The sequence below is a fragment of the Pezoporus flaviventris genome, unplaced genomic scaffold (assembly GCF_033815535.1).
Source record: "Pezoporus flaviventris isolate CSIRO_AGI_PZ_B2104156 unplaced genomic scaffold, CSIRO_AGI_Pfla_v1 ptg000025l, whole genome shotgun sequence".
NCBI lineage: Eukaryota > Metazoa > Chordata > Aves > Psittaciformes > Psittacidae > Pezoporus > Pezoporus flaviventris.
Window position 1 is genome coordinate 9,018,118 of NW_026892573.1, and position 15,369 is coordinate 9,033,486.

General features: G+C 46.9%; 1 protein-coding gene across 1 annotated transcript in view; it reads left to right on the forward strand.

Moving 5' to 3' along the window:
• Window positions 1-3,694: 3,694 nt before the first annotated feature.
• FOXO1 (forkhead box O1) overlaps window positions 3,695-15,369 on the forward strand; it is a 64,808-nt gene continuing 53,133 nt past the window's right edge. The window contains exon 1 of the mRNA XM_061457437.1: window positions 3,695-4,372. Within this exon, the coding sequence (XP_061313421.1) occupies window positions 3,773-4,372 (600 nt within the window). The 5' untranslated portion in view covers window positions 3,695-3,772. The remainder of the gene's footprint in view (window positions 4,373-15,369) is intronic.

A 15,369-nucleotide genomic window follows, 5' to 3' on the forward strand; every position in this document is an offset into this window, starting at 1 on the left:
ATTGCTTTTTGTTCTGTTAAAATGTTTGTACTCCCTCAACATGCACACACATGTAAGAAAAAGCTGTACATAGAGTATGAGTGCTTTCAACTTCATGTAATCTCTAGCTGAATTTGATCAAAACCTCAAAAAATGCATTATACAGACAGTAGTAAAAAGACAGTACAGATCCTTTATTTTGGCTGCCTCAAACACAGTATATGAATAGAAGGCTCTGCTTTATTCCAGTGATGATAAAAGGCAATCTTCAAGTCTTTAATTTGGAAAAAAAAAAAGAAAAAAAAAGATACAAGTCAATGCTAAGGATGATAGGAGATATTGTATTGTAGAGGAGTGGAAAACGGGAGCAGGAGTAGGAGTAGCAAAATGAAAAGGTGGAGTGTAGGAGGAGGGCCGTGGGAGTAGAAAATGAATTGTGGTGCATCCATCAGCATTTCAGCATTGTGGGAGATGAGATAAACTTAACGCTGTCATTTGTAGATGCAGTAAAATTTCTTGTACTGAGCCACTGCTATGCTGAGATGTTTTAGGAGGAGGAAGCCTCCCTTCAGCAGCCAAATGGATGGATTTGTTCACAGCAGCATGTTCTAAGGGTGGTCAGTGGTGTTGGCGTGTACTGGGAGAGAGGGGCTAGAGCACACAGCTCATGTGACCCTCCTGGCATATGTGTCACTTCGTTGCTTTTACTCTAAAATTGGTTGACATGAAGGGATTCAATCCCCAAATACTTGATGGGGAGAAGAAATCCTATGAGGAAAGAAGAGGATCACGTATGGGTGGACAGGGGCCTTACAAAAGGGCTCACTCACCCAGGCGGTGATGCTGAAGTCAGAGCAGACTGTCTGGGTTACTCATCACAGGCAAGTGCACTGCGTTGTCTCATCAACTTTCATCCTTCCTCCAACCCTCAGCAGACCTTGGCCCAGCTGATAGCATGCAATAGTCAAAACCCCTGCTGCAGTGGCTGTTGCATTGTGAGCCATGGGGCCCCACTTGCCAAGAAAGTGCAGCATTTTGAAGGCTCTAGTTTCATTACTTTCTACCCCATGTCCCTCACCCCTCACTGAAAACTGCTTTCTGTATCCACTGCTATGTTTTGAGCTGCAAGCATACCAGTGATGTGGGGCACAAATGTAGCAGAGCCCCCTGAGAAGGCACAGTGAGCAACGGCAATGCCATGTAGGGTAAAGAAAGGGCAATACAGCCCTTACCCTGCAGAACAAGCCAGACTGAACTAGGAACACACCAGTGCTGAAATCCCTTAGCAGTAGCTTTCTTTCCAGTTTCCACCACTGGCATATGACAAAGGAAAGCTGGGGTTTTTTTTCAACATCTGCATACACCAGTAGAGGTCAGGGAATAACATTTCTACTTTTGACAAAGTAAAAAGCAAGGAGTGCAAGACTTAAAAAAAACCCTCATGAGAAAGCCCAGGTAATAAATCCATTTCCTTTCACAGGACAGGTGCCAGCCTGGCTCTTAGGCTGGGTTTGGTTTTTTTTTCAGACACCAAGGAAAGAAAAAGAAAACGTTTCAGTGTTCTTAGGCAGTTCTTTTGTTTTGGCTCCCATTTAAACACGTCCATTAGCGGCGCGTCCCTGGCTGCTCCTCACCATTATATAATCTCTGCTTCTCCAAGGCAGGGTGCTCTCCCTCAGTGCAGGGCAACTACTGTAGCTGAGTTGTGTAATGCTGCCAGATAAAGCTGTTCCAAGCTGAAACGTGGCATGCAAGTTATTAGGTTGAACTGGGGCTGCTTTTCTTTCTCTTTATTTTTTTCTTTTTTAAACTGGAAAAGGGGGTTTCTAAAATCTGTGGACTAAACAATGCACATTTGTGGGTTGAGTCCTTTAAAGGGTTTGGAAAACACAGAAATGACTTACAGGCAAAACGACTCTGAAATTTGACAAGCGGCCAATCTATAATAAGGTATAATCACCTTTGGTATTTGGGAAAATAAACATGACAGAAACAGTGCTTTACAATTTGATCAGTTACACCGCACTTCTGCATATGTTGCACTGACTATGCAGTTAGGTGTCATCACATGTCTTAAAAGGTGTTTTCATAATAGACGGCGTGTGCATGTAGATGTATGATCTGTCATTAAATTACATGCTGTGGGCCTAAATCCAGCCTCATGCTCTCTCTCCTTCATTATTGTTACTCACTTTCAGAAAATATTTTTATGGGAACAATGACCACATTTAAATTCCAGTAACACTCCCTGCCTTGATGCAGAGAGGAGGGGAGAGTAACAGGTTTGCTGGCTCACCGGTGACAGTTACCTCGCTCCAGTGGTTCTTCGACAGGCAACATCAAATGCCATGGCTGGTTGTGAATTCTGTGACATACTAAGCCGTGTCTGAGGTATGTTTTCCCAAAAGCACTCCCTCTATGGAAACAAACCAGATTTTCTGAAAACGATGGTTTGCCAGTTTGAACACGGTGTTGAGTCGTGCTTCATCCCTGGGATCGTTTCCCTAGCGTAAGCAAATGTCTTCCTTTTAACTTTAAATGGAGTAACGCTTCTGTGTTGCCTCAAACATCTATCTCTTTGCACGTTTATGGGGTCGGGAGGCAGAGGTGCCTGTCCTGTAACTTCTGCCCCTTTGGAAAGACGGAATACAACCCTTACTTGTATTCCCAATGTGTATAAGTCTGAAAGTCCCATCAGTATACAGTATTTTCCCGAAGGCCAAATAGCGTGGCCTTGGGCTTTGCCGGGAAAATATATAAAGCATGTTTAATAGTTGACTTACAATGAAATTATCCCGAGCTCCCGTGCCTGCCCACGGAACAAACCACCAGCTCCCGGTATGAAAACACGCTCAGCCGAAGAGGAGGTTTATCACTCCGGGAGGCACACACGCTCTCTGGCGAGGAGCCGTCCTGACAGGGAAGGAAGGGGGGAGGCAGGCAGGGAGGGCAGCTGCCGCAGCCCACGGTTCACGGTCCTAGGGGCAGGCAGCCGGGCTGCTGGGGGATTAGCGGGGAGCCGCCGGGACCCGACCACGTCCGCCGTGCACCCCCTCAGCAGCCCCGTTGCAACCCCGGAATGCCCCCAGATTCCTCCGATCCCCGGTCTCGGCGGGCAGCGGGGCCGTCGGTGCGGGCGGTAGGACCCCACCGACAGCAACCAAAGTAGAAACACTCCCGGGGGCATTTTCAGCGGCCCCCACTGCAGCTGGCCGTGCGAGCAGTTACTTCCCTGGCTCCCGGCGGCCGCAGGGCACTCGCTCTCCGGAGGGGCAGGGGAGCCCCGCACCGCCCCTCCGCGGCGCCAAGACCGGGGATATGTGTGCGTGTGAGGGGACTCCGCCGACCGGCCGCAGCTTCCCAACCCCTCCGCCGCCGGAAAACAAAAACCACCCAGAAACAGCACGGGGGCATCGGCACCCTCCTGCCAAACCGGCCCCGCGGCGGGAGGCGGGCGGGCGGCGCGGCGCTGCCATTGGCGGGGCGCGGGCCGTCCCACCCCGCCGGGAGGAGGAGGAGGAGGAGGAAGGCTGGAGGCGGGCCCGCTCAGGGCGGTCGCTCTAGTCGGTGTGCGCCGGGCGGCCGGGTCGTTGCTGCTGTTGCTGCTACCGCCAAGGAGGGCAGGGAACCGGGAGCCGGACAAGGGCAGGGCGGCGGGGCCGGAGCCGCGAGGGGAGTTGGCGACCGCGCTGTCGGGGCCGCGCCGGTCCACGCCCGGAGCTTGCATGGGGCGGCGGCTCTGAGCCCTGCCGCCCCACTGCCGCCGCCGCCGCGCTCCCGCCCCGGCCCCACCATGGCCGAGGCACCGCAGCTGGTGGACATCGACCCCGACTTCGAGCCGCTCCCGCGGCCACGCTCTTGCACCTGGCCCCTGCCGCGGCCGGAGTTCAACCCGCCCAGCTCGGCCACCTCCAGCCCGGCGCCGTCGTGCGGCGGACAGCCCGATGGGGCGGCCGGGGCCGCGGCTAGTGCCGCCGCCTCGGGAGCGCTCGGCGCCGACTTCATCAGCAACCTCAGCTTGCTGGAGGAGAGCGAGGACTTCGCACCGCTGCCCCCCGCCGCCGCCGCCCCGGAGGCGGCCTCCTGCCGCTGCGGGGACTTCCCAGCGCCCGAGGCCGGCTGCCGACTTCACCCGCCGGGACCGCCGCCGGTCCCGCCGGTGCCACCACCCGTAGCCGGTCTGTCGCCGGGCCCCGTGGCCGGGCAGCCCCGCAAGAGCAGCTCGTCGCGCCGCAACGCCTGGGGCAACCTGTCCTACGCGGACCTCATCACCAAGGCCATCGAGAGCTCCCCCGAGAAGCGGCTCACCCTCTCCCAGATCTACGAGTGGATGGTCAAGAGCGTCCCTTACTTCAAGGATAAGGGCGACAGCAACAGCTCTGCCGGCTGGAAGGTGAGGGGCGGGTGGCAGGGGACACCGCACCCGAGTGGGGCTCCCGGGAGAATCCGCCGCGGCGGTGCGGGCGCCGTGCTCTGCGCTGCACACGGTGCCACCCGGGCACAGGGAGCCGCGGGGCTGCGAACTGCCGAGCGCGCTACCCGCCGCGCACTTTGCAGCGCTCCAGCTCCGTGCTGCTGCTTTCTTTCCTTAAAATACGACTTCACCCGTCCTCAGCGACAAAGCCGAAGAGGATAAAAAAAAAAGAGGTTTTGCCCTCCCCCCGGTGGGGCACAGGAGGGGCTGGGGCTGCACCCCCCCCGCTCTCCGTTCTCCGCCTATCCCCCCCTTCCCCCCCCTGCCCTGCCCCGCCGAAAGCAAAAGTTCACGCCGTGTCACGGCGCCATCCCCGGGCAAACCCGTCGAGAACACCGCCGCCTCCTGGTCCCCCAGGGCGGCCGCCGGGGCCGGGGTTCAACACCCGTGTCCAGGGGTGGCCCTGGGCTCCGTAGGGGCACCATCGCGTCCCCCTGGGGCTGGCCGGCCCCGATGGGGGGTGAGGGGCGGCCTCGCCAGCAGCGGGGTTTGCCCTCAGGTGACGGAGAGGGGGCAGAAGCAAACAGGGATGGGGAAAGACCGGAGGCAGGACAAGGGTTGGAAAAATACCGCGTGTTTAATGAGTAAGCTGCTGTATTTGTCTTGATGGCTTTGTTAAACCTTGGTTGCGGGAGCGTCTTTCTCCTGTTAAATAGTGGGACAGAGTTTCCTCCTGCAGCGCAGTCTGTAGCCGTAGCAGGCGGGCAGCAGTAGTAACCTGTTGGCTGCAGGGATTTGTGCTCAGACCTGCACAGGCTGGGTCCGAGAGGCTGCGTCTGCTCAGAGTCAGGCTGTAAGGCCGGCTTCTGAACGCTGCTTCACCCCCAGGTCCTGGGGGAGCTGCTAGCTGGCCACTGTCCTGGGCACATGGTGTTGCTTCGCGTGGGTCTGTGAGGCCACACTGGCCTTTGCCCACCGTGGTGGTGGCATTGCGAGGCCCGTGGTACCCTCTAGCTCCACATCCCTGTGCGTGGCAAAGCCTTGATGCTGCTGCGAACAAACCGTGCTCCTCGGAGGCCTGTGCAGAGAACGCATCGCTCACCTGTGCCCCTGCTCACAGCGGAGGCAGGCGCGTAGTTCTGCAGCACTGTTGTGTGGGAGCATTGTCAGAATGAGCTTCAGCCCTCTGTGTGAAGACAGAGACTCCTCCACCCTTCGAGGGATTAAATGATGGCAATAAATGTGTGAGCTGCACACATAGCATCGGAGCATTCTGGTGTGTTCGTGACAGTTTCAGTTAGGGCCAGCCAAACTCTTTGCTTTGCTTCTGAGGATCTGTATTACATGCCTTTTCCAAAACGGTGTCAATTCAAACCCTGTATTTGTGTATTTTTAATTGCACATCTGTTTTTAACTGTCACATCATTTTTTTGTAAATTTAATTTTTTAGAGGTAAACAGCATTCTGCTAAGGAAATGGAGTTAATCCTAAACTAATTTTTAACTGGAGGCTTTTAAGCTTTTTTAGGGTAATTTGTTAGTTTCTGTTAATGTGTTTGACTAAAAAAAATGTAAAGGCTAATTGTCTAAAGACATCTTTCATGGAAACCCTTAACAAGAGTGAAATGATTGATAGCTGGCAACTTTTAAATAAGGTAACTTGTCACTTGAAAAGGGTGGTGTTTTTTTTTTCCCGTTGTTATTTCAGTCTCCTTGAAAAAAGCCAGATGCATCAAGTGCCTTTTCAGAATGAGTAGAAGAGAGCTAAAAACCAAACCAACCAAAATAAAATCAAAGCAAAGAAATCTCAAATTCAAGTGAGCGAGCTCCACTAGCTGTGTAACTTACAAGGCACTTCTTATTTTATTGCTGCTTTTCCTGTGGTGCTTTAGCAACTTTTCCACGACTCCCTCTGACAGATTGAGCTCTTCCTTTGCCCACATGCCTCTGCTGTGACAGGGAGAGCCGTTACTGGCATGTTTTTTGGCTGGGCTACCCTCTGGTAGGGTGCAGGACGTACCCTGCCAGTCACTGGTGGCCGATAAATACGCGTGTACTCGCCTATCCAAATGAAATAGTTCCTGTGTTTTACCTTGGACACATGTTGCCCTAAGACCTTCCTTTGGTTGTGTCAGTGCCAGGCTGCTCAGAAAGTTACACACTTGGAGCTTCTCCCACTTCATCGAGGTAAGTGCAAGGTTTCTCAAACACGTTTTTTCAAGTTCAGTTACTTGTGGCCGCTGGGTGTCAATGCTATAGCTGGTCTGGTTGAAACACGCAGCCCGTGCACCTGGTTCATTACCATTTATCCATCCAGCTCGGCTTGAATAGGGATTATTTGTATTCTTGAGTCTGGGAGCTGTTGATTTGCTCGTGCTCTGGTGGCTGGGGGGACCCGCTGTAGGTGCGGGCACAGGGCTGGGAGCGAAGCCGGAGTCAGGTGAGGGCCCGGCAGAGGAGGAGCGTGGCTCCGGCGATGCGCACAGATCAGCGTTCGACTTTCTGCTGACAGAGGGAGCGCGGGTTCGCGTTAGAGCCTGGCACTGACTTGGGGCCGGGAGTGCATTGTGCACGGATGTTTTGCAGTCTGAGAAGGAGGGTGGTTTTAGTCTTCTTTTTCCCTTAAATGAATCTCTGAGACACTTCACTCTGTTGGAGTTGGCATATTTGTAAGTGCAACAAGGCACCTTTCAAATTATATGCAAAATCTAAGAAATACACAAGAAATGAAGAAGAATGTGCACTTTCTGTATAATGGCAAGACTGTGTTTCTCACCCAGATGTTGAGGGCTAACTGCTCTAATGCTTGTGAGTTATGCACTGTCCTGATTTAATATCTGATGCTGAGCTGCTTTTTAATTTTCCACTGAATAATATTCAGCAATGTCAACATTATCTGTTAGGAGCTCAAAATAGCATCTAGGTTCTTCCAAATAATAACATTTGAATAAAAATAGCTTTTCAAATAAGGGTAGTAGCATAGTAGTTACTACCAAAGGTAGTAACATAAAATTATCAGTAGTATCTCATTAAAGTAGGTACAATTGTTCTCAGTTATACAAAGTAGTTTATTCCAGTCTTTCTTAGCAGAAACTCTATGAACAAAACCCCCATTGAGCCCTAGGGAAGCAAAGACTGCATGACCTCTGCAGTGGCTACCTTGAATGAGACACTGAGGTGTGCTCTGCCAGATCTGCACTATTTGTTGGTTGTGAATGAGTGCCAATAGTGGCTGGTGTTGCTCAGACAAAGCTAAAGCAAGAACAAGATCTGTTTCTGAGATAACAAAGAAATTGTTGTGAAAGTTGCATGGAAGAATGACACTTTTCTCCTGGTAGTCATCAAGTGAAAGCAACTTTTTCCCTTACATATGCTAGTGGGAGACATAGGGCTTTAGACAGCGTAGTCCCCCAAGAACTTCACCACAGCTGTAGGTGAATCTGATAGCTTTCTGGCTAATCATTATCTATATAAAATTTGAAGCATCTGTGATGTGCATGTTTCATGATGTCTTTGCTTTATGGCAAGATAGTTGAGATGGATTGTAATGGAGTTATCACAGTTAACCTTTCTTGAATGGTCTCATCCTTTTAGCCTGCTTTTGAAAATGGGTTAGAATAAAAATGTGTAATTTTTCTTGAGTAGAAAATGCAGAGTTTTGGTGTCATTCATCTGGAGGTGGCTGTGTTGTTTATTCTTCACAGTGGCGGGTGTTAAGGTCACGTGTATCTACACCTCCTTGACTTCTAGTCCGAAGAAAACTCGGTCACCTGGATTTATTTGTTGCCGTTGCTGAAGGAACGAGAATAGGTGATATCTAGCTGCAGAAGAATGAATGGATGTAAGCCTGAAATGCTGAGGACAAAAGAGGCATGGAACTGGTGCTTTTGGGTGGCCTTAAAATAGGAACACTGTGGTCATGACTCTGTTTAGTAGTGATTTGCTCTCCATGCAAAATAAATTCTGGGTTGCTGTGTATTTGATTTGAAAGCCACATAGTATGAAGTGTTTGAAGGACTTTGAGAGGACAAGAATAATCTTCACAGAAGTTGTTTAAAGCTTTTGATTCTATATCAGTGAACAATCTAAATCATGGAAATGCATACAATTTATTTAAGTGAAATGAATATGTCTTTGTGAGGTTTTTATTACATGTTTTTTCTTCTCCATGGAAGTATTACAACTGAAGACTGTCTTGAAGAGTTGCTGTGTGTTCCCTCAGTGGTGGTACATTTATCTCAGTCCCTTTAGATGCTTCCCTAGGTGATCTGTGGACCCCTAGAATCATGCATTATATTATACATACACACACATAAGCATATATAAGTATGTATGTTGGGTTTTCTGTTAATGGATTCTGCCAAGTTAAATGCTGTTACAGTCATATCTTCTTATGTGTGGCACTAGTAATAGCCTCAACAGCTGGAAGTTGTAGTTGCATCTGCTTTGCTGGGATGCCTGGTCTCAGCTGGGGCCAAATCAGTTCCAGCTTCTGCCCACCCTGTTGTGAGTTTTACTATTTACTAGCTTGCATACCTGATCACTGCCACTAAAAGTCCTTTGTAGCAGCCTTTGTTGTTTGTCTCTGAGTCACAGGCTTGCATTTTGCTTAGTTTCAGATATGAAAGTTCAGCTTAATCTTTACAGGTGTAAGGTGCTTTCCTCGCCTGAGCCCAAGTAACTCATGGCAAAGCTGTATCAGAATCCCAGCCCTTACCTGTTTGTTCCTTTAAACTTAATTCATTTCTCCTTTTATATTTGCCTTTTTAACCTTGCCCTTGCTTAAAGGAAAAAGCTGCTTCTGAGCTCAAATCAAACACTGCCTGGTTTTGGGGCAGTGTGGGGGATTCCCTGGCCTCATTTCGCAGGCAGGTTGTGCCTGGGAGGGACCAAGCCACTTCTCAGCAGCTGGAATGCTCGTGATGTGCCCACTGCCAGTGGCTTCTTTTGTTTGGTGTAATGTGTCCCAGTGTTCATCAGGGTTTTGAGCTTCCCATCAGGGCCTTGAGAGGTGCTTTGGAAATACTGTTTGTTTTGTTTGCCCATTTGCTATTTGTTCTATCTGTTCAGTTACTTATATAATTACAGGTAAAGATTAAACACCAAAACACAATGCCTGAGTGGCTTTGTATACTGACATAATGAACTGAATTTTCCGGATGTGCCTGATTTTAAAGATCATACAAAACTGAGGTAACTGCTCTCTTTGCCACCTTATTCCTTATGACATGCTCAGCTGCTTCCTTAGTATCATAATTTTTGTATTACTTAGTTTTACAAGTTGTGACCAGTGAAAGTTGGAGGTTTAGGGAACTGGGGCTTTTGATGCCTGGGATAGAAAGGGGAAGCAGTGTGGTACAAAGGGATAAAGATGTTTAGGTGAGGCATGTGAGGGTTTTGTTGTTTTTTTTTCAATATGATGATCAACAGTAAAACAGGCATTGTTTTTTTGTGTTTAAGTTTTTTTTGTAAGACTTCAGAAATGATGTACTCTTGAGATGTCTGTTCTGACTTTTTCTGTTTCCGAAGCATAATGCTACCTAAATATATGCTCCTGTGTTTACACAACTGGTGAATATTTCGTAAATTGAGCACTTGGCTTTTGGAACAAAAATGCTGATACATTTTGCAGCCACAGATTTGTGAAGTATGTAAGGCTGTGGCTACAGAGATTCAACCTTCAGCCCCTTCTGTTTCAGGAGAAAGTTCGTATGTAGCACAGGGATTTCTAGTGGAAGTTATTTTGTAACCTTGAGTAATGAATATTGACATGTGATACAGTGAAGAAACCTGGTATATAGTTTATTGGTTTTCTCTTTCAGAAAGATGTAAAACATGGATATATTTACTTTAATGTCAACTCCTATGTAGAAGGAACTATAAATTTCCTGATGCTATCTGCAGCTAGTCATAGTTAAGGATATGGTAGTGCATACTAATATTTTAATGAATTTTGTAGCATTTTATTTGTAAATCTGGTTTCTGAAATGGGTTCTAAATATGGGGAAACACCATTCATCATAACAGCCTGTACTTTAGAAATGAAGTGCACTGGGAAGAGTCACATTTTGAAGAACAGCATTTGCATGTTCTTCATGAATTAAATGTGAATAGCACTGGTCCTCTGAGATAAATTTAAGTATTATTTCTAAATATACTTATTAATGTTATTCATGTGTTCATCAAGAAAAGGTGCTTCATTCCTGTACTGTAGTTTGTGATATACAGATGTCTTAAGTTAGCAGTGCAGCAGCTGTATCATGATGTTTCCTGGTAGGTCTCCATTCCTAACGGAGGTGGTGGAGGAATAAAAAGAATAAATTGATCATCTTTTACTGGATTGATGATTATCTGCTCAGAACTTCATTAGGCCTGATGCTCATGCTAGATTTCAATAGTGGGTACTGATCTTTACCAGATCACTTAAAGGCGCAAATGTATTTAGTTTTGAAGCACTTCTGCAGTAAATGGGAAAGGTTTAGCATTGCTCTGCTTTGTGGTATATGGGACCAGAAGTGGCTGGCTGGGTTTAAAAATGTAGTCACTGAAAACCCCTGGGACTCTGACAGCTGCTGCATCAGACAGAGACTGGAAATTTGCTGGAGGAGGGGAGGGCAGCACTCATTTTGCTCACACAGCTTACTGTTGTTAAAGGCATCTTGCATCACTGCACAGTATCAATGATGTTATAGTTCTGTTTGAAAATACGTCTTATTCTAGAGTTGATTAAACTTAAAGGTACAAGTCTTCCCTTGTTCTGGTCTCAGAAACTTAATTTTTGGGAATGCTAGGAATCCGTGCAGCTGGAATTGCATTCAGTCCCATTGCCACTTCAAGCCAGCATGCCAGGGATGGCTGTGATTGCATTTCTAAACAGCCCATGTTTCTCCAAGTGTTTTGCTGGTGTGTGCAGACCAGGCTCATGTTGGTATGAGCATGTGGGGTTCTTTCTTCATTTTGTTCAGGCTGTTTTTGTGGCATAGGTCTAAGGGGTGCAAGTTCTGGGGCCTGGCACATGTGTGTTTGAGAGAACATACCGGGTATGTGTGGGACATGGTCTCTAAAGCAGTAAATATTCAGGTTTAAATTGAGCTCATTGCCAAAAAAGGGCTTGCAAGCAGAGGTGCCCTTAACCCATAGCATTTGCTGACTACATTGTCTCCTGGCTGTGCTTTATAATATGTAAAAGCATTTATTTAATTAGCTTTTTAATTTAATTTTAGTTTTTAAATATCTATCATTTAGAGGCCACTTTGTGCTGGGCCTCCATGCTTCTCTTGTGCCAGGATGTGAAACGATGGAATGGGCTGGTTTGTGTTTCTTGCATTTTGGTGTTTCCTGCTAAAAACAGTTAGAGACACCTCCAGTTGGTACTAGAACGAAGTTTTCGTTGTGCCCAGAAATCAGGAAATTAAAACTTTTTTTTTTTTAATGAAATGAGTGGTGTGAGTACATGAAGGAGTTCTACGTGTAAGCAGCCTTTATGCTCTCCATGGAAACTAGTTTCGGGGAATGTTGAAAGTTCATAAAGACAGGAGATGCAGGGGCAGCCACTTTCTGGTGATGCTGATTTGTAGCTCAGTAGCTGAGCAGCCAGGGCACTGTTCTCTTGCTCTGCTGTTGATGTTGCACAGGAGGAGGGTAGCAAGTAAGCAGCACTTACCCCCCACCACTGCTGCTCACCTGGAGCTGGTCTTCAGTCTCCATGTGTGGAGGGGCAGCCGCTGCTACATACAGGCTGTGTCCCTGGCTGCCCCACTGCCCTTTCTGCTGGCAGGTCCACCTCTGGGGAATCCCTGTTCTTGCTGATGGTCTCTGCTTTAATGCTGCAGTGATCTGTGTCTCCTCGCACAGACACGCCTTGTGGCTGTTTTGTTTATATGCTGACCTATTTATATGTGTACAATATAATTCATTTTACTTGTTTTCCTACTTTTTTCCCTCACCGTTCTTTTCAGCAGCTACCGTGAGCAGGCAGCAGAGGGTCTTTGGTTTGTTTTTGCAAGGGGAGCTCTGGAGCATTGGAATATGAGCGTTCATTTTGTAGGAGAAAATGAAAGTGTTTTTTCCCCTTCCTGAGTAAAGGCTATACACATAGTTCAGGATATGGACTCCAACTGTCAAAATCCTGTTGGCAACCCCTCCTGCAATGAGAAGACTGCAACTTCTTCAGTTTTCTTGTGCTTAACTCCAGAAACTGTGACGTGGGTGGAGTTTCACTTAACCCGTCACTGACTTTTCAAACTGCGCAGTTAGATAAGACTGAAGCAACTTGCTTAAATGTGGTGACTTGTTAGACCGCATTTGTTGTGCAAATGAACTTACAGCCTGCAAGATCAGCAGAAACACTTAATGTTTGCCTGGATGGAAATTAATTAAAATTGGGCGACTGAAATTAAAGGAATGGATTTGTTGCCCGTTGTGTTGTATGAAGCTGCCTTTCAGTTCCCACAGTGAGAATTAACACAATTGCAAATGTTTTTTTTGGCATATGGGAGTTTCAAGTCCAAGTCGATGCTAAGTTCTGGCATCTGTAGCCTTCTTAGATTTAGACTAAACTTGTTTCATTTTGTCTGTTGCCCTTTGATAGATGTTCAATGTATTTGAAGCTACTAACAGGAGTAAGGATACTAACCATCTAAAAATATACTGTTGTGGTGGTGGTGAAGGCTGATTTGCTTCCAGTTTGCATTTGCTTAAAACTGATTTGAGTTAATCTGCTAATTTGAATGTAATTGCTAGAATTAAAAGAAAAAAAGTTACCTGTGCCATGCACGTCTTGGATATATATCCAGATTTAAATTTTGATTGCTAAAAGCATAAAGACTGAGAGATCTTTTGTGTTTGCCAACTAAATTATATCTTATAGTGATGCTTTGCAATATATAGAAACTCCTAATTAGATATTCAGAAAATGAAGATGCTGTTATTCAGAGATGCTTCATAGCAGGCCTCCGCAGTTCTCCCCTGTCAGGATGTGAAAGGATTATGTTGCTCTGTGCTCCTGCTCACTGTTAACGTGTTGATTTCTCTTTCCAAAAATATTCTCTTCAAATGTGAACCTTCAAATTAAATGTCATTATTTGCAACCCCCACAAACCCTTCTCCCAGAAAACTGGGCTCTGAAGACATCCTGGTGGCACGCTGAGGGAAGAGGGATCATTCCTGCTGATGTCTCCCTTCTGGAGATGCATAATTAGCAGGTGTAGTTTGTAACTGTTTGGTTAGTGCCCCTCTTCTTGCTCTCATGCCTCCCTCCCCTGAAGGACAGCCCTGTGAGCATCCAGCATCAGAGTCTCTGAGGATGCTCCCAGAGACCCTTAACAGCAGTCCTCTCAGATGCAAATGATGGAAGGTGTGAAGAGGTGGTGAGATGTGAGCAGAAGGCTTTCTGGGGAAGACTGGAGCCTGGCTTCTTCCCTGGCACTGGCGAGGTGCTGCTGTGCCCATCCCTTGAGGTTTTGGAGCCTCTGGTGGGGTCTTGCTGAAATACCACTGTCTCTTGGGCGTGTTTGTGGCTACTTCCCTGTTTGCTACTCAGGTGTGAAGAGGAGGTCAGGGAAAGCAATCTCATTTCCTCTTAGCAGTTACAGGGAGAAATTTGCAGTGATTCACCAAGGAGGTTACTCACTACTTAAAGCACATCCCTTGGCCTCTCGGGAGGATACTGTGCTGCTGCCTTTTTTCCTCAGTGAGATCTTTCAGTGTCTCTAGAGGTTCAGGAGAGGAAAGCAATGCTTGTGCTAAAATGAAAGGTTCATGATGGAAGTTGTTGTTCCAAGATTAATGTTTATTGATTAGCTTCAGTAATACTACTATTTTATTTTTTTTTAATGAGCTTTATGGTGGTGTGAAGGAAGTTTAAATTGCGAGAGCCAGATCTGGCTCAGGTATTTGCAGTTGCTGTTTGCCTGTCACCACTGCTACGCTTGTCCTGCTTCAGCCCTGATCTTGGAACTGAGCTCTGCAGCTCAAACCAGCAGCCATTTGAAATTCAGGGTGAGGATACAGCCTCATGTGTGATCTGATCAAATTGTGCTATATAATTCAAACATAAATAAAAATGCAGTACATGGTTTTATCTGGCTGAGTGTATCTAGATCTTGATTAATATCTAGAAATCTATACTGAAGGAAGCAATACAAAAAGAAGGTGTATTTTGGGGTGTTTTTGGATGTGAAAATGCAGATTGTGACTGCAGGATTAACTCGGAACAGTTTCACTTTTTTTGTAGTTGTTATGGTGTCATTGTCCTGCTGTCCTTGGGATGGTATTAAGGCAGAGCTGGAAGGCACCTCTGTGCTTTAAATGCTCGGAAACCTTGGAGAGGGATGGAGAGGGCTGAACCTGGAGCTTTCTATTTCAGCTCAAGATGGGTGATTTTTTTATCTTGTTTCCCTTTTTTTTCCTGATGAGCATACAGCCTCTGAGTAAAACTATGGTGTCAGATCTTTATGATTGTGGGTTTGCCTTTGCTGCAAGAGCTGAGCATCTCTCTTAACATTGTGAGTGTATATTCTAGTCACTGGAGTATTAATGCTGGTCTAGGGTCTGGTCGCTGGTACTATTGGTGTGTTGTGTCCTTATCTACAAATGTAGTAAATCTAGTAAATGCCTTCTTGAAATAAAAAAGAGGATGGGAGTTTAAAGCAGGATTTTAAAATGCAGCCTGTTGCGATTGATTTTGGGAAAATAAAGAGATGCTATCTTAATGCAGACTTTTCCATGCTTGTTAGGAAACTTGAGTCACCCTTGAATAATCCAGTTTGTTCAGTCTATGAAAACCTGATACTGCACTCTTGCCTATTTCTTCTTTACAGTTCTGTGGCAATAACATAGTAATAAGTGTTAAAAGGAGAAACCATAATCTTTGCTTGCCGTCCAAGCCAACACTAGTCATTCACTGATGCTATGAAGTCATTCTTTGCTTTGAGGTTTCTAAGACTGCTCCCAGCATCTGCTCTGGGTGAGCAGTGG